Source organism: Hyla sarda, chromosome 5 (assembly GCF_029499605.1).
Source record: "Hyla sarda isolate aHylSar1 chromosome 5, aHylSar1.hap1, whole genome shotgun sequence".
Classification (NCBI taxonomy): Eukaryota; Metazoa; Chordata; class Amphibia; order Anura; family Hylidae; genus Hyla; species Hyla sarda.
In genome coordinates, this window is record NC_079193.1 from 142,805,476 (window position 1) to 142,827,618 (window position 22,143).

The window sequence follows — 22,143 nt, forward strand, 5'->3', positions numbered from 1 at the left end:
TGTGATTATTTTGACACCAAGGGGTGAGATCTTGTGTGGAGCCCCAGATCGAGGGAGATTATCAGTGGTCTTGTATATGTTCCATTTTCTAATAGTTGCTCCCACAGTTGATTTCTTCACACTATGCTGCTTGCCTATTGCAGATTCAATACAGGAATTTAGGTGCACTACTGTTGTAGATGTATACAGTGACATTGGCTATCCCTCAACACTGATGTTAAAATTGAGACATTCGCCAGTATATCCTTATATGAAGGACATACCAGAGCCCGCACACCAATGCAAAGTTTTCTCAAATAGCACGGGACCTAGCGCTAAACCTACCTGTGCGTGATAAGCAAAACAGGGGCCAGTGGGCAATTACGGTAGCATTAGGTCGGCCCACAGAGTCCTCCCAGGTACCCTCCAGCATGGCTAAGCACACGTACAGTGGGAGGAGGGAGGCAAACTGCAAGCCCCACCTGAGTTGGCTAATATGGGTGCATGGCCTCACAGGTGCTACCATAATGCTGCCTAGAAAATGTTCAAGGCGCATTACATATGGAGTTTACACACCTCCAAGTATAAAATTTAAACAAAAAAATTATAATTCTATTGTTTAAATTCTATTGCAGATTCAGTCTTCCCAGCCTAGTGCAGATCTACAATTATGTTTCTGGTGTCCTTCGACAGCTCTTTGGTCTTGGCCATAGGGCAGTTTGGAGTATGACTGTTTGAGGTTGTGGACAGGTGTCTTTTATGCTGATAACAAGTTCAAACAGGTGCAATTAATACAGTTAACAAGTGGAGGACAGAGGAGACTCTTAAAGAAGAAGTTATGGGTCTGTGGGATCCAGAAATCTTGCTTGTTTGTAGGTGAACAAATACAAATTTTTCACCATAATTTGCAAATAAATTATTTATGTGATTTTATGATTTTTTTTTCTCATTATGTCTCTCATAGTTGAGGTATATCTATGATGAAAATTACAGGTCAGCTTTTTAAGTGGGAGAACTTGCACAATTGGTGGCTGACTAAATACTTTTTTGCCCCACTGTAGCATTGCCGCGTACTGACCATACACTTTAAATGTGTTAATCAAGTTCAACCATACCTTCTAATGTGTATGAGGTCATCACGACTGTCTCCCAATGGCACATGTAAGTCAAAAAAAGAATGGGGCAGGTGGGATTTCAACTGCCCAATCCTTTTGTTTTCAGGGATAAAAAGCTACTGCCTGAGGAGTCTGTAAGCAGCTTTTCGACCATCCTCTCCATTCAGAACTTCTACACACTTGGCTATGCCAAGTGTGCATTTGTATGGGAGAGATTGCTGTCAGATGTGACCTAGTAAAAGTTTGACTTGTTATCCAAACATAAATACAATCTACATCAATTCTACAGAAAATGCATACCCATGGAAACAAAGTTTCTAGGAATTTTGTACTAAAATAGAAGACTATTAAGCATGATAAAGCATAAAAGAATGTTATGAATGAACACTTAAAGTAAGTTAAACATTTATGTGGTTTATAGTAAAAACACAAAGCATAAATCATGTTAACAAAATTTTTTAAAAGCAAGAAAGTGAAATTCTTCTAAAGCAAATACATATAAAAAAAAAAGGGCTCTGAAGGGTACATTTACATTTCTTAACCGCAAAGGAGATACTAAAACTTTCGATGGCATTAGCGAATGACAGACATGTGAAGTGCTTGCCATTTAGTATTGTATATAAACAAGCAGAGATTTTATTATCTCTAAGGAGAAGTAAGATAAACCGTCTGGCCCTGATGGCATTAATGCATGCTTTATAGCAATCTGGATTTGTAAGGGATGTGCACATTTTGTCTTGTTTATTTAGACTCTATTCTCCAGGAGTGTTGTTTCAGGAGGTTCCATTATCTAGGAAGAGTAATACATGGGGCATAAATCTCTTGGTTACAAGGCAATGCCCCACAGGGTTACCAAAGAAAGGAGACTGCACCACTTGGCTTTAAATGACTGAATTGACTGGCACAGCCACTGAGTTCTAGGAGATTAGCCTGCTCTTACCAACTGCAGTCTAACAGTCAACTTGTACAAACAACAACTTATGCTACACAGAGATGCTTAAGCTAGTTAGGGCAATAATAATTGTATAGGGAGCTTTGCTGAAGTAACCTGGCACAACCATTACACAGTTCCCTGAGCCATCTGTTTCTGGTCCCCAACCATTGTGTATATGCTGAAGCCGCAGCCCTACCAAACAGCTAAATAGTGGGGCGCGCTAGTTGCCCAACTGATCAAACATCACTGTAAAAGTCCCGACAAAACCCTTCATCCTAAATAAGCATTGTACCAAAGGTCAGTAGAGAATGGACAGTGTGACACTTACTATAGCTTCCAGGTGTTACTTTCTGCATTATTTGTGCATTTCACCCACTTAGCACTGCACCACTGCCAAGTATATTCAACTAGATTAAGAGATCAGATATTAATATATCAGGGGCCAACTTTTCCAAATATAGAGCTTTGGTCACCTATTGCAATACTTGGTGACGGGGCGGACACAATGGTTAAAACATATTCTTTAGAATTAAATGGTTAAGGCTGATGGTTGGTGAGAGGAACCCACTATCAACTAGGGATTGATCATTCCAATTGTTTTTAGCAAGTTAAAATTAGGTCTGTGTGAGGAGGCTTAAGTTTCTAGACCAACGGATACTGTAGAAAAGGGCTATTGAATAAAATTAACAAATTTGGACTCAAAGGAAGATATAGATCCCATGTGGTTTCCCTCTTTTCTCTGTAATGAATCACATCACTGTCGCCCTTATGCTAACCACCTGTTTAATAAATGAAGAACGTGCAAGATTTATACACACCTGCCTGTGCTCTTGTCATCCTAAATCAACATTAACAATCAAGCACTGAAAGAAATCCCCATGTGTATAGATTTATGTGATCTTCTGAAAACAATATCCAAAAAAGAATAGGCTTTCATTATTGTGGGACTGGGGTTCAATAGTGGGAATCGTGCGGTTGTGAAATCTCTTTTTATTACTGGGTTAATAACTCTGAAGTAGTAGTAGGTCAAATTTTCCTTCTCTAGAATTCATCCATTCTCACTGCTCACATCAAAAGGATATTAATGTTATCACATTTCCCACGCTAGTGCTAAATGAAAAGATTCAGCTTGCTTACAATGATGTATTTATGTGTATGAATGATGAATTTATCTTTTTAGCTTTTCAGTTTTATTCATATGCTGTTTTCCTGGTTATGCTATACCCAGCTTAGTGCAATACCTTTCATTTGATCCTTTTCATAGCATAAACATACACCATGTAGGTGCCCTTAATGGGTTAAGCAATGGCCAAAATGTATCAGTCTGGTATATAGTCACTTCTATGTTTGACCTACACTATGTTATTTCCCCCCCTTTGCCATATGACATTATGGAGACAGAGGTTTTTATGACTTCGGTGTGAATGTGGAGATATTATTTAAACTATCTCTCCATTAAAGAATAAACTGGTAATTTGCCCAACTTTTTATTTGGAAATGGTTGGCCATTAAAAAAAAAAAAATGTAAGCTTTATAAGTAATACATTTGTGTCATATAACTTGGTATGTGTTATTCTATTGTAACTCTTACCTAGATAATCTGAAACATTGTAGACTGTAGTCACAGGCACTAACATGTGTACCCATCTCCTTCTTTTCTCTCCTGCTATTTACATTGGTATAGATACAAATGTCCACTAATGTTTTGTTTTTTTTAAAGGAAAGTTTTATTGGAATGGTTAACATGATGTTCTAACTTTTTACTACAGTTTCATAAATGTATGCTGGCTAACAAATTTTAAAAAGAATTACTGCTACAATAACTAAAAATAAGGAACAGCAATATATTTTAAGGAACAAATACCACTGACAGTTTTATTGGAAAGTATATAGAGAACAGCACCTGTTAAAACCAGCAACATGCCCAGGAAGGAACTATCACTTGGTGGTCAGCAACTCAAATTAGAAGTATTTACACAAAAAGAAACTGCAGGTTTTTGTGGCAGCAGATAAAATCTAAATAAAGCCGTCAGCAAATACTTAGCAAAATATAGAATACCCCTTATTTTCTTACTGCCAGTTGGCATGCTTGCAGACCACACATATTGTAAGCATTCTTCCAGCCTCCATTTAAACCATGAAGACTAAGCAAGGACAGCTTCTGAAATTGTACCAGTGTGGCTTTCTGTTCCCTTCTTCAGTAAGTAAATCCTGCTCCACTAGCCAAAATAGAGAAAAGGGGAACATCTTTACACAGCTTGGGGAAGGAAGTACATACCACATTTTCTAAAACTACAGAATATATAACAGCTTGTAACTAAATAGAGCAGACCATTGGATAACAAAGGGGATGAATTGTTAAATAATATGTTTTTTTTTTTAAATGATATAATTTCTTACATATTGACAAACACACCTCCTTTAACCTCTTAAGGACGCAGGGCATACAGGTACGCCCTTGTCCCCTGGTACTTAAGGACACAGGGTGTACCTGTATGCCCCGATGCCTTAAGTGGCTTTGAAGCGAGCGCTTCAGAGCAGTGAGTGTTGGCTACCATCAGTAGCCAAACACTCAATGCTTATACCAGGCAGCGGCGATCCTGCCACTCCTCGGTATTTAGCTCTTAAGATGCCGTGATCAATGCCGATGGCGACATTTAAAGTGAAAGTAAAGATCTTCGGTAGCTCAGAGGAGCTTAATGAACCTCCGCGACGTGATCGTGGGGGTTCGGTAAGCTAGAATGGCGGAGGAGGTGCCCCTTACATGCCGCTTACGACTCACGGATGTAGCCTGGCATAGCAAGGCTAGATCAGTGGATAGCCGATCATAATGTATAATGCTATGCCATAGGCATAGCATTTTACATTGAATGCAATCTAATGATTGCATATAGAAGTGTAAGTGTAAAATAGAAAATAAAAAAGCCTCTAAAATTATACAAAACTCCCTCACCTAATAAAAAATAAAATGACCATTATTTTCCCATTTTACAGAAAGAATATTTTTTTTTTTTACATGTTTGGTATCGTAAATCTCCAAACTAGTAAAATATAATGTTTATGATACTGCACGATAAATGGCGCAAACATAAAAAACTGAGATTTTTAATCGCTTCATATATCAGAAAACAATATGTAAGTGACCAAAAAGTCCCATCAAAACAAAAATGGTACCAATAAAAAATATAGATCATGGTGCAAAATATGATCCCTCATACATCCCTGTATATGGGGAAAATAAAAAAGTTATAGAGGTCAGAAAAGGGAAATTTTATGCATACCAATTTTATTAAATAAAGTTGCAATTTTTAAAAAAAAGTTGTACAATAATAAAAAACTATATAAATCGGGTATCGTTTTAATTGCAATGACCTAAAGAAAAAAGATTGTGTAATTTATACCATGAAGTGCACTGCATAAAAACCTAATCCCCGGAGTTGTAAAATTGCAATTTTCTTATACATTTCCGCCCACAAATAATAATTCCTCAGATGGGTCTGTAGATGGAAAAATAAGAGTTATGGATTTTAAAAGTTTAAAAGGATTTAAAAGGATGTTTTAAGAGGAAAAAAAATGAAAATATAAAATTTCCTGAGCATTTAACCTATTGGGGACGGAGGGCGTATGGGTATGCCCTCGCGTCCCGGTATAGCAGGCTGAAGCAGCAGAGAACATATAACACTGATCAATGCTATGCTATGGCATAGCATTGATCAGTTTATGCAATCAAAAGAGAAGGGTAAAAAAAAAGGTTTATAACAGAAAATGAACCCCTTGCTAATGAAAGCTTGAATTCCCCTGCCCCCTTTCTTCATTTTTTTAAAATAAGATAATAATAAAAAAATAATCATATGTAGTACCGCTGCTTGCGCAACTGTCCAAGCTATTAAAATATAAGGGTAGTTTAACCGTACGGTTGATGATGTACACGTAAAAAAAATACCAAAGTTCAAAATTTAGCATTTTTGGTCACTTCATATACCATAAAAAAATGATAAAAACGATCAAAACAAAAATGGTACCCCATATGCGGAAAAAAAGTTAGTCGTCAGAAGATTCCAGTTGTAAACATGCAAATTTTGGTGCATGTAGTTAGAATTTTTTTAATTAGTAAAATAAAAAATAACCTACATAAATTGGGTATCTTTGTAACCGTATAGACCTACAGAATAAAAATAAGGTGTCATTTTTACCGAAAAGTGCGCTGCGTAGAAACTGAATCCCCCAAACGTAACAAAATGGCATTTTTTGTTTTTTTAATTTCACCTCACAAATGTTATTTTTGTTTTTCTGCAGATTATGTTATAAAATGAGTGATGTCATTACAATGTACAATTAACACAGAAAACAAGCCCTTATATGGTCTGTAGGTGCAACATTGAAAGCGTTATGATTTTTAGAAGGAGAGGAGGAAAAAACAAAAATGCAAAAATGAAAATTGGCCCTGTCCTTAAAGGGGTACCACGGTGGAAAACTTTTTTTTTTTTAAATGAACTGGTGCCGGAAAGTTAAACAGATTTGTAAATTACTTCTATTAAAAAAATCTTAATACTTTTTAGCAGCTTATGCTACAGAGGAAATTCTTTACTTTTTGAATTTTTTTTGTGTTATCCACAGTGCTCTCTGCTGACACCTCTGTCCGTGTCAGGAACTGTCCAGAGTACCATAGGTTTGCTATGGGGATTTTCTCCGGCTCTGGACAGTTCCTGATACGGGCATCAGGTGTCAGCAGAGAGCACTGTGGACAACACAAAAAGAAATTCTAAAAAAAAAAAAAGATTTTCCTCTGTAGCAAACAGCTGCAAACAGTACGGAAAGGATTAAGATTTTTTTTAATAGAAGTAATTTACAAATCTGTTTAACTTTCTGGCACCAGTTCATAAAAAATAAAAATAAAAAAGTTTTCCGCCGGAGTACCCCTTTAATGTCAAAATGGGCTTAGTACCCAAGGGTTTAAAGGGGTACTCCGCTTCTAGACATCTTATCCCCTATCCAAAGGTGTTAAGGAATAGTACCTCTCTAGCTCACCTAAAAACCAAGGACGTAAAATGCTGTTTTTCACGATATTTATGTGTAGTCAAACACATCCTGGATGTGTCTCACACACATAGGAGACAAGTTATTCAGCTTTTATACAGCTTTCCAACGTACAAGCCCCTTTAAAACCATGGAAGGAAAGATTTAAACATACCTGTAAGATCCCACAAAAAATATAAAAAATCTGTATCTAATCCTGACCATGTACATCTAATTTTTATGCCATCTATATTTATTATTAAAAAAAAACCCTCTTTTTATTAGCTTACGGTGTTAGACGTGTTTCTTTCCTTGTGGTGATGGGAGGTGATTGGTGTGTGTGCTCATGTAGCCTTGTCCATGAGTCATCTCTTGTCTATGACTCATGGACAAGCCTCATGCTGCTGCAGGACTGGCTAGTGTCCCAGTAGCGTTCCCCTGTGGGAATTTTTTTTATATATCAACTGGCTCCAGAAAGTTAAACAGTTTTGTAAATTTACTTCTATTCAAAAAATCTTAATTCTTTCAGTACTAATGAGCTGGTGAAGTTGTTGTTCTTTTCCATCTGTGTTCTCTGATGACACCTGTCCCGGGAACTGTCCAGAGTAGAAGCAAATCCCCATAGTAAACCTCTTCTACTCTGTGCAGTTCCCGAGATAAGCAGAGATGTCAGCAGAGAGCACTGTTGTTAGACAGAAAAGAACAACTCAGCATCAGCAGCTTATAATTATTGGAAGGATTAAGATTTTCTAATAGAAGTCATTTACAAATCTACTAGTATAGGAGAAAAGAGAAACGAGGGAGAGCAACTTCCGTATATGAGTGATACCAAGATTGGGGGACTGCAGCGGTTGTCAGGGTCCAGTTACTCCGTAGTACCTGCGGGGTGCATGCGACCAGATAAAGTACTAATATACCAAAACAAAAGAATGTAGCATTCACTCACCGCATAAACGGCTACTAAGTTCCCGGCTGGAAGGGGTCACGGGTCAGCGTCTTCAGGGCTTCAGGAGCGCTCAGAGGCTACAACCGGTAGTTTCACGCGCTGCTGCGCGCTTCGTCCGGCCTCATCCGTCATTTACAAATCTGTTTAACTTTCTGGAGCCAGTTGATATAAAAAAAAGTTTTTTCCTGGAATACCCCTTTAATTTTCATCAGTAACAACATACAACATTTTTGGATCTGACAGTGACCATTTAAAAAACCTGCTCTATTCTTTGTAGACTTTGTAGATTAAGCAGTCTAAAGATGCACCACATTTATTTTAGTGGTTCAGGCTTTACTCTAAATTTGTCCCATCTTTAAAGGGGTACACCGGTGAAAAACATTTTTTTTTTTTTTTTTAAATCAACTGGTGCCAGAAAGTTAAACAGATTTGTAAATTACTTCTATTAAAAAATCTTAATCCTTCCTGTACTTATTGGCTCCTGAATACTACAGAGGAAATTCTTTTCCATTTGAAACACAGAGCTGTCTGCTGACATCATGAGCACAGTGCTCTCTGCTGACATCTCTGTCCATTTTAGGAACTGTCCAGAGTAAAAGGAAATCCCCATAGAAAACATATGCTGTTCTGGACAGTTCCTAAAATGGACAGAGATGTCAGCAGAGAGCACTGTGCTCGTGATGTCAGCAGACAGCTCTGTGTTTCAAAAAGAAAAGAATTTCCGCTGTAGTATTCAGCAGCTATTCCACTGTAGTATTCAGCAGTCATTTACAAATCTGTTTAACTTTCTGGCACCAGTTGATTTAAAAAAAAAAGTTTTTCACCGTAGTACCCCTTTAAATGGTTTAACTTTGTATACCTACTATAGATTGTCTCACTTTGCACAAAAATAAATTGTGCATTACCGAGTGAAGCATAAGAAGAGTCAATGTATCTTAGTTTATACATAGTATTTTGGTTAATTATTTTTTTCATAGCCCAAACAAGAAGTGAGTCTAAATCCCATAAGTTTCTTTGACCAAAAAATACTGACTTAAATGCTGTGTGTGAACCCACTTTAAAACAAAGGAGCAGAAGCCCTGATGGATTTCAGAAGTGAATTGGACATAGCAGCATGCAACATACATAAAGACCAAAATAAGTATAATGCAATGATAGAATCATTTAAATGTGTACATATTCCCATATCCTTTAAGTGAGTAGTTAAAAAAAATGAAATCTTATGTACCACTTGGTACTAGAGCACCTATTTTGGTATTTTAACTAGATCAGAAATCGGCATTCACCACTGGCAAAATGACTCTCTTTCCACTCTTTGGGGCAGATTTATCAAAACTTGTCCAGAAGATAAGTTGCTGAGTTTCCCATAGCAACCAATCAGATTGTTTCTTTCATCTTTGAAAATGCCTCTGAAAAATGAAAGAAGTGATCTGATTGGTTGCTATGGACAACTCAGCAAATTTTCCTCTTGACAGGTTTTGATAAATCTCCTTTGAGTATGAAGCTGGGGTGCATCTATTCGATGTTTCTACTTAAAGGGGTACTCCGCCCCTAGACATCTTATCCCCTATCCAAAGGATAGGGGATCAGATGTCAGATCGCCGGGGTCCCGCAGCTGGGGACCCCTGGGATCACTGCTGCAGCGCCCCGCTATCATTACTGCGCAGAGTGAGATTGCTCTGCACATAATGACGGGCAATACAGGGGCCGGAGCATTGTTATGTCACGGCTCCGCCCCCCGTGACGTCACGGCCCGCCCCCGTCAATACAAGTCTATGGGAGGGGGCGTGGCGGTCGTCACGCCCCCTGCCATAGACTTGCATTAAGGGGACGGGCCGTGATGTCATGAGGGGCGGAGCCATCCCGTCACGCTGCTCCGGCCCCTGTATTGCCTGTCATTACGCACAGAGCAAACTCGCTCTGTGCAGTAATGATACCGGGGTGCCGCAGTGGCAATCCCGGGGGTCCCCAGCAGCGGGACCACGACGATCTAGCATCTTATCCCCTATCCTTTGGATAAGGGATAAGATGCCAGGGGCGGAGTACCCCTTTAAAGGGGTACTCCAGGGAATTAAAAAAAAAATGCCCCAAAGCCTCCAGAGTACCTTGTCTGTATCCCTTGTGCGGTTTACATTCAATTCCACCCACTCCTTATTCCCCTGGTGTCCTCTGGGACTTTTTATATTTTGTCTCCCCCATGCTTGGCTGTAATACTACAACTTCCAGCAGTCAGTGCAGCTGGCACAAACTAGTTTTACATTTACACTTTATTGCATATTGTAAAAACAAGCCTTTTGTTTGAAACTATATCTTCCACCAGCAATAAATCATGTCATCCTCTAAACGGCAGCAGTCTGAAGATAGCACCTTCATGAGACATAGCCCAGCATCTCCAGATATGGCTCCTGTGCTAGCTTGTTGTTTCGGTTTCTCCCTGTCTGCTTCTCTCCTAGATCGTGACACAGGGAGAGGAGGGGAGGGGGCTGTGTCTTTCAGCCAGACAAGAGAGAGGTCACGTGGGCTTGTCCTGAAAGGTGGGGCAATGAGTACTTTGCGTCCAGACAGAGTGGCTGAAAGGATGACTTAGATCTCTCACTTCTTGCAAATAAGTGACAGCTGTAACAGGGAAACTGCACTATATAGATAATGAATGATATTTAGACAAATACTTGGGTTGGGGAGAAGGAAAGGATGAACTATGGGTTTAGTTCCCCGGAGTACCCCTTTAATTTGTAATTCCTGTAACAGGGAAAAGCAACCTGCCAGTCATAAAGCTCATAAAGTATGGCAAGTTTTTTCCCTAAGTATTTAAGCCATAGTGGTAATTCCACTGATGAATATTGGCTTGTACATGTGTCTCAGGCAAATCAATTTTTCCTCTGTGGACTTTGGTATACCTTGTCAAATGTTCCAATGCATTTCTATTCTATTCACACACTTTGCTGCTACTTAGCACATAACTGTCTGCCAACTGGGCAGAGTGGCTGCAAGGAAGTTTGCCATCACTGTCTGTAATAGAGAATGGAGTTGGGATAAAACCATGTTTGTCCTTATATTCACACAGAAACTTATGCAAATGTATTTCACTTTACTAGAACTTCTGAATATTTTGTCTCAACAAAGGTATGTTTTACTTTATGCTAGAGGGCAGCATAGGGTTATGTGTTAAACAAGTGAAAAAGATCCAATTTAGTTTTTGATACAATGAGTCTTAATTCAATTTTAAAATGCATTTTGTGATATCATAGCGGTCTCCATTTAGCATTGATTTCTTAGTTGCCTTTAACAAGCATTATAACACTACAAGATAAGAATCTCTCAAATCATTTTATTAGAACACATAGAAGACTCTTGACGTCATCTAACTAAAACACACGTGTATTCAGGAATTAGTTGCTCATACTTAAAATGTATTGGATATTTGTTTTTGTGAGCTTTACAAATTTTTAATAAGTTTACATAAAATACAAATTGTATTCATATTTCAAATACATTTCAGTTGAGAGTGAAGCATTGCTTTTTCTATGGAAAATTAGAAATATTTCCAGTTATATATTTGTATGTTGTGGTAAAACAAAATACATTCTAAATTTAAGTAGCCAGGAAGTGGTCAGCAAGGGTTCAGCAGCCTTTCAGTGTTTAGTTTAAACTGAAGAAAAGCGGAAAAAAAGAAAAGAAAAGTAAGAGAATCATACACTGATTTGTTTAAAAAAAAAAAGATGTATTTGTTTTAAATTCTATCTTTTTTTGTTTTTAAATCAGATTTTTATTAAGCATTACCTTCATTCAGTAAATCATCAGTTTACAATAATGCAATTAAAATTCCAGCTGTTTTACAAAAAATACCTCAAATCCAACAATAATTGAGATATAAAATAAAATAGATAAATCATTATACATGTTATTTCTTTCCTATACAGGCTTTTAATTATTGAACATTTATAACAAAATTATCACCATGTAAAGCATATCTCGTGTGACTTAGTTTTATGTTTTCACACTTTCATTAAAACATCAGGGCACATGACGCAAACTTGTTAGGCTATGTTCACACACTGGAATGTCCACACGGAGAATCTAGGACCGCACGGGAATGTTCCGTCTCATAGACAGCTATGCATTCCGTGAAGTCTCTGCACAAAGAATGAATGTGTTCATTCTTTTTGCGGACACAGAAATCAGAATTTCCATACCAGAAAAATCTGGCACAGAGATTCCGCCGTGTGCACAGAGCAGCAGAATCTCCTTGAATTCAACGGGACTCTGCCTTCGTGCAATCTCTGTGCCAGATTCCAATGCAGAATCTGGCATGGAAATTCTGCCATAAGAACATGGCCTTATATCATGAAACAAACTTTCTTGTTAAGGTGGTGAGGATCCACTTGGCTGTTTTTGGAGCTGTTCAGGCTGGTGTATTTCAGAGTATCCCCATGTCACTGTCCCCAGAATAGCCAGCAGTAAGCAGACATATGCGTTATTAATAGATAAGGCAACTATTGGGAAAAACTAGGCTTGGGATTCTGGTTCACTAGATCTATACGTTAAGCCGTATTTATGCCTTTATTTCTGTACATTTGTAGTTTTCTTTTAGTTTATGTCTCATAGGTAGTCTTAAGTTTTCAGTGTATGATTTTTCTTTTTACTAATGTTGCACAACACCAATTATTTATGACCATTACAACATTGTTCTGTATTCTTTGCACAAATATGTTTTAAATACTATCAGACAAATATATGAAATCCTTTGTCCAGACAAAAATTACTTACCCACTATCCACAGAAGAAGATATAAGTCTATGATTGTTTGGCTTTGACTGCTGAGACCTCCAGCAACCTCGATAACAGGGTCCTGGCTCTTTCATCTTTTTACGTTATGAGCTCCGGCCGCGCTCACTGGCCGTGAGAGCATGGTCCCCTTACCTGCTGCTGCCGACGGGGCTGGGACTCGCATCACATGCGAGCCCCAGTCCTTAAAAAAATCAAATTAGACCAAAAGGGGACTAAAGAGGCCAAGAGACCAACAAATTACCTAACCCCAAGGCCGTAGCCTGGGGTATAATACACCTCTAAATAGTACCCCCTAAAACATAGCTTTTATTATATATCCAGATAAAATGAGAATTTATTTAGTTTTTAATTTTAAACCCAGTGAAATCAATATTAAAACTGAATGTCAGGTAGGTTAGTGTCTGTGAAATCTGAGCAACATTGCTCCACTATAAGGGGTTCTGCAGCAACCCAATATGCCTACACTGACATTGACTAAAAACTAGATTGCCGCCTCTACATGTTTCGCCGTCCCCACGGCGTTCTCAAGAGGCAAACCAGTTGCCACTGGTTTGCCTCTTGAGAACGCCGTGGGGACGGCGAAACATGTAGAGGCGGCAATCTAGTTTTTAGTCAATGTCAGTGTAGGCATATTGGGTTGCTGCAGAACCCCTTATAGTGGAGCAATGTTGCTCAGATTTCACAGACACTAACCTACCTGACATTCAGTTTTAATATTGATTTCACTGGGTTTAAAATTAAAAACTAAATAAATTCTCATTTTATCTGGATATATAATAAAAGCTATGTTTTAGGGGGTACTATTTAGAGGTGTATTATACCCCAGGCTACGGCCTTGGGGTTAGGTAATTTGTTAGCCCCAGTCCTTCACTCTCCGGGTGCTTCTCCTGCCTCTGCCTCTCTGCTCCGGTGCGCGTGTCCTCGTCCCCTAGGGCGCACGCGCCGGAGCTTTAAGATTTAACCCCTTAACGACGCAGGACGTATATTTAAGTCCGGCGCCGGCTCCCGCGATATGAAGCGGGATCGCGCCGCGATCCCGCATCATATCATGTCGGTACCGGCACTAATCAACGGCCGGGACCCGCGGCTAATACCACACATCGCCGATCGCGGCGATGTGCAGTATTAACCCTTTAGAAGCGGCGGTCAAAGCTGACCGCCGCTTCTAAAGTGAAAGTGACCCGGCTGCTCAGTCGGGCTGTTCGGGACCGCCGCGGTGAAATTGCGGCGTCCCGAACAGCTTGCAGGACACCGGGAGGGCCCTTACCTGCCTCCTCGGTGTCCGATCGGCGAATGACTGCTACGTGCCTGAGATCCAGGCAGGAGCAGTCAAGCGCCGATAACACTGATCACAGGCGTGTTAATACACGCCTGTGATCTGTGTAGAAGTTCAGTGTGTGCAGTGTTATAGGTCCCTATGGGACCTATAACACTGCAAAAAAAAAGTAAAAAAAAAGTGTTAATAAAGGTCATTTAACCCCTTCCCTGATAAAAGTTTGAATCACCCCCCTTTTCCCATAAAAAAAATAAAACAGTGTAAAAAAAAAAAAATAAACATATGTGGTATTGCCACGTCCGTAAATGTCCGAACTATAAAAATATATCATTAATTAAACCGCACGGTCAATGGCGTACGCGCAAAAAAATTCCAAAGTCCAAAAGAGCGCATTTTTGGTCACTTTTTATACCATTAAAAAATGAATAAAAAGTGATCAAAAAGTCAGATCATAACAAAAATCATACCGATAAAAACTTCAGATCATGAGTCCTCATACCGCCCTGTACATGTAAAAATAAAAAAGTTATAGGGGTCAGAAGATGGCATTTTTAAACGTATAAATTTTGCTGCATGTAGTTATGATTTTTTCCAGAAGTGCGACAAAATCAAACCTATATAAATAGGGTATCATTTTAACCGTATGGACCTACAGAATAATGATAAGGTGTAATTTTTACCGAAATATGCACTGCGTAGAAATGGAAGCCCCCAAAAGTTACAAAATGGCGTTTTTTCTTCGATTTTGTCGCACAATGATTTTTTTTTTCCATTTCGCCGTGCATTTTTTGGGTAAAATGACTAATGTCACTGCAAAGTAGAATTGGCGACGCAAAAAATAAGCCATAATATGGATTTTTAGGTGGAAAATTTAAAGGGTTATGATTTTTAAAAGGCGAGGAGGAAAAAACGAAAGTGCAAAAACGGAAAAACCCTGAGTCCTTAAGGGGTTAAAGGGCCAGTATGCTCATTAGTGTAATTCACCTGTGGCTCATTTATAAATTCCTCCACCCTCCTCACTCCCCTGCTAGATCTTTGTTGCTTGTGCCTTAGAGAAAGCGTTCCTCAGTATTGCCTTGCCGTGTTTCTGATCCCTTACTTTGTGACTTTGACCTTGCCCCTCTGTCGCCTGCCTACTGAACTCCTGCTATGTCTTGACTACACTACTGTGCTGCCTGCCCTGATCTTCTGCTACCCAGACTATGAGCTGCCTTATCCCTCCTGTGCCTCACATCTCCTTAGCTGCCTGTGTGGTCGAGCCGTGCCAGGGGTAGAGACCTGGGTGCTGCCTGCCACAGCAAGTCCATCCCGCTTTGCGGTGGGCTTTGGTGAAAACCAGCGGCACCTTAGACTCCACTCCTTGGTACGGTCCGAGTCATCTGCCACATGGGTCCAGCGGATCCACATCCACCGGTGTTCCTGTCTTCTGAAACGTGAGTGTTAAACATCTGTTTGGAGTGGTAGACAGCATGTACCATCTGCCGCTCCATGCATTGTCTGAATGCCAAAGATAGCAGAATACAGCACTTGGGTATCTCCAGTGGTCCCGTAGACAGTGCAGTTTACCACTGTTTATCATACAGCTGAGAGACCCGGGGCCACGTTATGTAAATTGCAATTTCCTGCCATACATATAGTGTGAAAAGCACTGCCAGAACTATATACTATAGTATACTTACAGTATATAGATCTTGATCAATCAATATTGATCTTGACTCAAAATTATAAGGGACATTGCCAAAGCCCATTCATTGTTCACAAACACTGAAATACTTTAAAGGGGTATTCCAGGAAAAAACTTTTTTTTATAAATATATCAACTGGTTCCAGAAAGTTAAACAGATTTGTAAATTACTTCTATTAAAAAATCTTAATCCTTTCAGTACTTATGAGCTTCTGAAGTTAAGGTTGTTCTTTTCTGTCTATCTAATCTCTGATGACACGTGTCTCGGGAAACGCCCAGTTTAGAAGCAAATTCCCATAGCAAACCTCTTCTAAACTGGGCGGTTCCCGAGACACGTGTCATCAGAGATTACTTAGACAGAAAAGAACAACCTTAACTTCAGAAGCTCATAAGTACTGAAAGGATTAAGATTTTTTAATAGAAGTAATTTACAAATCTCCGTGAAGAGAAATGAAAATATCGGCACTCACCAGTGTGGCTGCAGGGTCTTCTTTATTGAGACATACTCACATGCGGGGTACAGAAGAGAGGGGAGTGGGGGGGACAAGTGGTGGCGACCGAGCTCTAGTTTCGCACACTTGGTTGGCCGGACGAAGCACACCAAGTGTGCGAAACTAGAGCTCGGTCGCCACCACTTGTCCCCCCACTCCCCTCTCTTCTGTAACCCGCATGTGAGTATGTCTCAATAAAGAAGACCCTGCAGCCACACTGGTGAGTGCCGATATTTTCATTTCTCTTCACGGATATTATGAACTTTACTTATTATAGTATCTGAGCACCACCAGAGGCATTACAGCTACACCAACTCCCACCTGCCATTCCTAATCCAATACACTCACACAGTGCCACACTACCTCCTTTGTGAATAATTTACAAATCTGTTTAACTTTCTGGAGCCAGTTGATATATATAAAAAAGTTTTTTTCCTGGAATACCCCTTTAACTTTCCAAGGGAGCAGGCTACAAATAAAAGCAAAAAATCCAAATTGTATACTTTTAGGTTTTTTTTTTGGGTGGGGTTAAAGCAGGAGATTAAGCACATACACAATTTTTCAATCTTCATTCAGCTTCTTAAAGGCAATTAAATCTGTTTTTAATAATTGACAAAGAGAGTGTTAACCTGTTGACGACACAGTATACTCATCCTGTGGTTTTCAATAGTGTATGAGGCAAGCTCAAGGAGACACTCGTGCTGCTGCTAATAGCAGGCATGGTGTTAGCTCTGGTGACAGCTATTTAACTATTTAGGTGCTGCTGTCAAAACTGATAGTTCAGAGGCTCTGTCGGCATCTTTTGCGATGATCTTATCAGTGGTCTTGTCAGCCCAAAGCCTTCTGAAGACCTCAAAATGTAAACTGCGCAAAGATGAATCCTTGTGAGTTTTAACTTTTTTTTGTTTTGCAGTATATTTTATGGTAATGTATCATTACAAAGCACAATAGGTCCCACAAAAAACAATCACCTATATGGCTCTGTAGTTGAAGACTGGAAAGAATTATTGCTCTTAGAAGAGGAAGAACGTTTAAAAAAAAAAAAAAAAAAAGCACATTGGCTTTGCCTATGAGGAATTAAAGGGGTTGTCCTGCAAAAGAAACAACCTGTGTATGGTGTCGAAATGGATAATAAAGCAACTTAATAACATAGTGTTATTATTCAAAGTGACCACATCACAGATCTTTTAAGCTCTGGGTTCTTTCTGTAAGCTGTGACATTACTTCACAGCCTGAGCAGCAGCTCTTTCCCTCTCTTTCCCTAGTGTCATCCTGTTCTAAGTTACAGCAGTGTCAATAACTGTCATCAGGCAGGACAGGCACATACCTGGGTGGCTTATTAACCTGATGACAGCTGAGGACGAGCTTCTGGCTGCCTTATATAATTAGCCAGGAACACCAGCCCTCTTCTTCACTAAACTGCGGTCCAGTGCTGGCTGACACTAGGAGAAGGAAGGAAAGGGGGGGTCAGAGCAGCTGCTAAGGCTGTGAAGTGATGTCACAGCTTACAGAAAGAATATACATTTTGACACCATACACAGGTTGTCTCTATCGCCATACAATCCTTTGTGCTTCACATGGCACATGCTTCACTTACCCCCCCCCCCCTCCCACTACACCCCTGGTTGATTTAATGTACAAGCAGCTTTTACATCCATGCATGTTTATTTTTTATGTACAGAATACAGTATTTGAATTAGGGATTACAAGAATTACAGGTCAGAGCCAAGAAAGCATATGGAAACATGTTCAGTAGATGAGATTTATGCATGACTTGAACCTTTAGTAACCAAATAGATTACTGACTGCTTAATACACATTTCATTATATAATTTTTAATGATTTGCTTAATATTTAGTGATGATAGGTAGGAACATTAGTTAATAGGCATGCTAATATTTTCCTGGAAATCAAGAAATAGCTTCTCATCAGGGTTTTATATACAGTTAATGGTCGTGGTTTTGGAAACATCATTTAATATTACTCTAGCCTATAATTCTCTTAAGTTTAGTGCCAGAAAAATCTTAAAGCCAGAATCCCATAAGAATTTTTTTTCAGCTTTGTGTAGCGAGCCCTATAGGTTTTAAGAAACATAGAAAGTTGACAGCAGAAAAATACCACATAGTCCACCTAGTCTGCTCATATATTATTTCCGTTTTATTTTTAGATGTGTTTTTCTCAGACACGTATAAATTTACTTACCGATAGTTAATAAGCTCCTTTTACTGTTGTATGGTCAATTTTAAAATAAATGTCAGCTTCCCAGTGGTTCCCCAGCAGCCAGTCTAAATCTGTTGCAAAAAACTATAAATTCCTCAGCACCCCAGCATTATGATGCATACAGGGAGCATTCCAAATAACATTAGGGTGTTACTATATGAGATTAGAATAATGGTTCTACTGTTTTTTTCTCCAGCTATAATGGCACTTAACTTGCCTCTACTGAAGTGAAGGCAAAACTAGACCAGGCCCAAACAAGAGTGATGCTGTTTTATGGATGAAAAAAAATCTAAAGCATATCTGTGACTTTAGGTGGCCATACATTTTCAATTAACATAGTTTGTTCAACAGTTACCTCTCCCGACCTCCCCATACACATGAACGTCCAGCATGGGTTCTTACTGCACCTAATGCATCTGTAAAATGCATGAGTGAAACCGGACCATCAGTAGGGACTAAGGGGGAGATTTATCAAAACCTGTGCAAAAGAAAAGTTGCTCAGTTGCCCACAGCAACCAATCAGAGCACTTCTTTCATTTTACAGAGGCCTTGTTAAAAATGAAAGAAGTGAGCTGATTGGTTGCTATGGGCAACTTTTCTTTTGCACAGGTTTTGATAAATCTCCCCCTTAGTCCCTACTGATGGTCTGGTTTTGATAAATCTCCCTCTAAGGCTGGGTTCACACCACCTTTTGTTAACCACGGTTCCCGTATACGGCTGGGAGGAGGGGGCGGTGCTTAATAGCGGCAGCCGTATTCGGGAACCTTATTTAATGCAGGTCGGCTTCGTTTTCGGCCTTATGCGGTTTCCCTACCGCAGGCAAAAACGTGGTCGACCGCGTTTTTGCCTGCGGTCGGGAAACCGCATACGGCCGAAAACGAAGCCGACCGGATGCTGCGGTTCACTCCAGTCGGCTCATAGACATGAATTAAATACGGTTCCCAAATAAGGCTGAGTGCGGGCGCCGCGATTAAGCCCGCCCCCCCTCCTCCCAGCCGTATAGGGGAACCGTAGTTAACAAAACGTGGTGTGAACCCAGCCTTAGAGGGGATTTATGAAGACATTTAGAGAGCTTTTTCAACGGCTTTTTTTTCTCTGTTTGTTGCACTTTTGAGCCCTTAAACGGTTAAGAACTCACACCACTCTTTGTTAATGCCTCCCTAAGTCACAAAATTACGGGCAATAGCATCATAAAGAATAAGTAGGAGATTTATGAACCTCTATAGTACATTTTTTTTTCGCGTAAAAAAGTTGAACGTGCAACTTTTCTATACATGCTGCGACTTTTTGACTTATTCCTTGCTTATTCCAAAGCACATTTCTGAAATCTGCTCATGTAGTAATTTTTTTTTACTTGTCAGTGGTCTTATATTTATCAAATGCTATAATCGCTATTTATGAAGAAAAAAAGTTGCATCTCCATTTAATAGTCGCATATAAATTCCCGGGCCAACCTGTCTTAAAGAAAGTGCATACAATACGTCTGCAGAAAAGGACATTAACACTCACTTTAACAACTGTTCTTGTTCTGCATCATGAAACAAAGCTACTACATTAATGTTAATGTTAATTATAGAAAAAAAATTATTATATATCTAATAACTCTATCAATTTAAAGGTTGAAAAATACACACTTGTTAATTGTAGGACACGTACATGCTAGCGCACCCACTAAATTTTAAAATGATTGTTGTGTTAAAATAGAATAAGGCACAAAATAATTGTGTAAGAATATTTTTAAATTTTTTAGACTATGTAAATAACCCATATGTGTAAAAAAAAATGTCCTTAACCTCTTCAGGACATAGGGCGTATGGATACGCCCTGCATCCCGAGTCCTTAAGGACCGAGGGTGTATCCATACGCCCGTGGGAATTCCGGCCCCCACCGCTAGCCGGTTGGGGACCGGAGCCAGATGCCTGCTGAAATCGTTCAGCTGGCATCCCGGCATATCGCCCAGGGGGGTCATTATGCCCCCCCATGTCGGCGATCGCCGCAGATCGCTGGACAATTCAGTCCAGCGATCTGCGGCGATTCCGGGTCAATCGGGTCTCCAGTGACCCGATGACCCGGAATTACTGGCTGTTCGGGGCCGTCTCTGACGGCCTCGAACAGCCAGAGCCTGCAGGGGTGAGGTGGCACTGGTGCCACCTCACGATCGCCCTGATTCGTCGGCCGGATTACTGGCCGACCAATCAGGGCGCCTGCTGCGGGTGTCACTCCTGCACCCGCTCCGCCCCTCTTCTGGAGGATGTGAGCGGGTGCGGGACGTGCACCCCGGGTGCTGGGGACCCCGATCCCCGGCGCCCCTGTTGGGATCGGGGCCCCAGGAGCAGCTGCGGCGGCGGGACTGACCTGCATGTCTGGATCGTTGGAGGTGAGTGACAGCCTCCTGCTGTTGCTTAGCAACAGCTCCCAGAATGCAAAAAGGGCATGCTGGGAGCTGTAGTTATGCAACAGCAGGAGGCAGACCACCACAACTCCCAGCATTCCCTTATGGGCATGCTGGGACTTATGGTTTTGCAACAGCTGGAGGCACATTCTTTCTATGGAAAAGTGTACCTTCAGCTGTTGTATAACTACAACTCCCAGCTTGCACAAACAGCTAAAGTGCATGCTGGGAGTTGTAGTGGTGCATCTGCTGGTTGCATAACTACAACTCCCAGCATGCCCGTTGGCTGTTGGTGACTGCTGAGAGTTGTAGTTTTGCAACAGCTGAAGGCACACTGGTTGTGAAACTTAGAGTTTTTTTTTTACCTAACTCAGTGTTTCACGACCGGTGTGCCTCCAGCTGTTGCAAACTACAACTCTCAGCAGTCACCGTACACCATGCACCGTACATGCTGGGAGTTGTAGTTTTGCAACAGCTGGAGGCACACTGGTTGTGAAACACTGAGTTAGGTCACAAACTCAGTGATACATAACCAGTGTGCCTACAGTTGTTGCAAAACTGCAACTCTCAGCAGTCACCGACAGCCAACGGGCATGCTGGGAGTTGTAGTTATGCAACAGCTGGATGTCCCCCCAATGTGAACGTACAGGGTACACTCACATGGGCGGAGGATTACAGTAAGTATCTGGCTGCAAATTTGAGCTGCCGCAAACTTTCTGCTGCAGCTCAAATTGCCAGCGAGAAACTACTGTGAACCCTCCGCCCGTGCGACTGTACCCTAAAAACACTACACTACACTAACACAAAAAATAAAATAAAAAGTAAAAAACACTACATATACACATACCCCTACACAGCCCCCCTCCCCTCTCCAATAAAAATGAAAAACGTCTGGTACGCCACTGTTTCCAGAACGGAGCCTCCAGCTGTTGCAAAACAACTCCCAGTATTGTCGGACAGCCGTTGACTGTCCAGGCATGCTGGGAGTTTTGCAACAGCTGGAGGCACCCTGTTTGGGAATCACTGGCGTAGAATACCCCTATGTCCACCCCTATGCAATCCCTAATTTAGGCCTCAAATGCGCATGGCGCTCTCACTTTGGAGCCCTGTCGTATTTCAAGGCAACAGTTTAGGGCCACATATGGGGTATCGCCGTACTCGGGAGAAATTGTGTTACAAATTTTGGGGGGTATTTTCTGCTTTTACCCTTTTTAAAAATGTAAAATTTTGGGGAAAACAAGCATTTTATGTAAAAAAAAAAATTTTTTTTACATATGCAAAAGTCGTGAAACACCTGTGAGG

At 40.4% G+C, this 22,143-nt stretch overlaps 1 protein-coding gene across 6 annotated transcripts in view; it reads left to right on the forward strand.

Annotated features, from left to right (window-relative positions):
* The window catches only part of BBS9 (Bardet-Biedl syndrome 9), a 390,136-nt gene that overhangs the window by 248,897 nt on the left and 119,096 nt on the right, over positions 1-22,143 (forward strand). The window contains exon 21 of one of the 6 annotated variants that reach the window (XM_056520433.1): positions 3,798-3,999. The exons of 4 other annotated variants lie outside the window; for them this stretch is intronic. In XM_056520433.1, coding sequence (XP_056376408.1) covers positions 3,798-3,830 — 33 coding nt within the window. In that variant the 3' untranslated portion in view covers positions 3,831-3,999. Of the gene's footprint in view, positions 1-3,748; positions 4,000-22,143 lie in introns of those variants that run through there. One more of the 6 variants, XM_056520432.1, reaches the window with a different exon arrangement.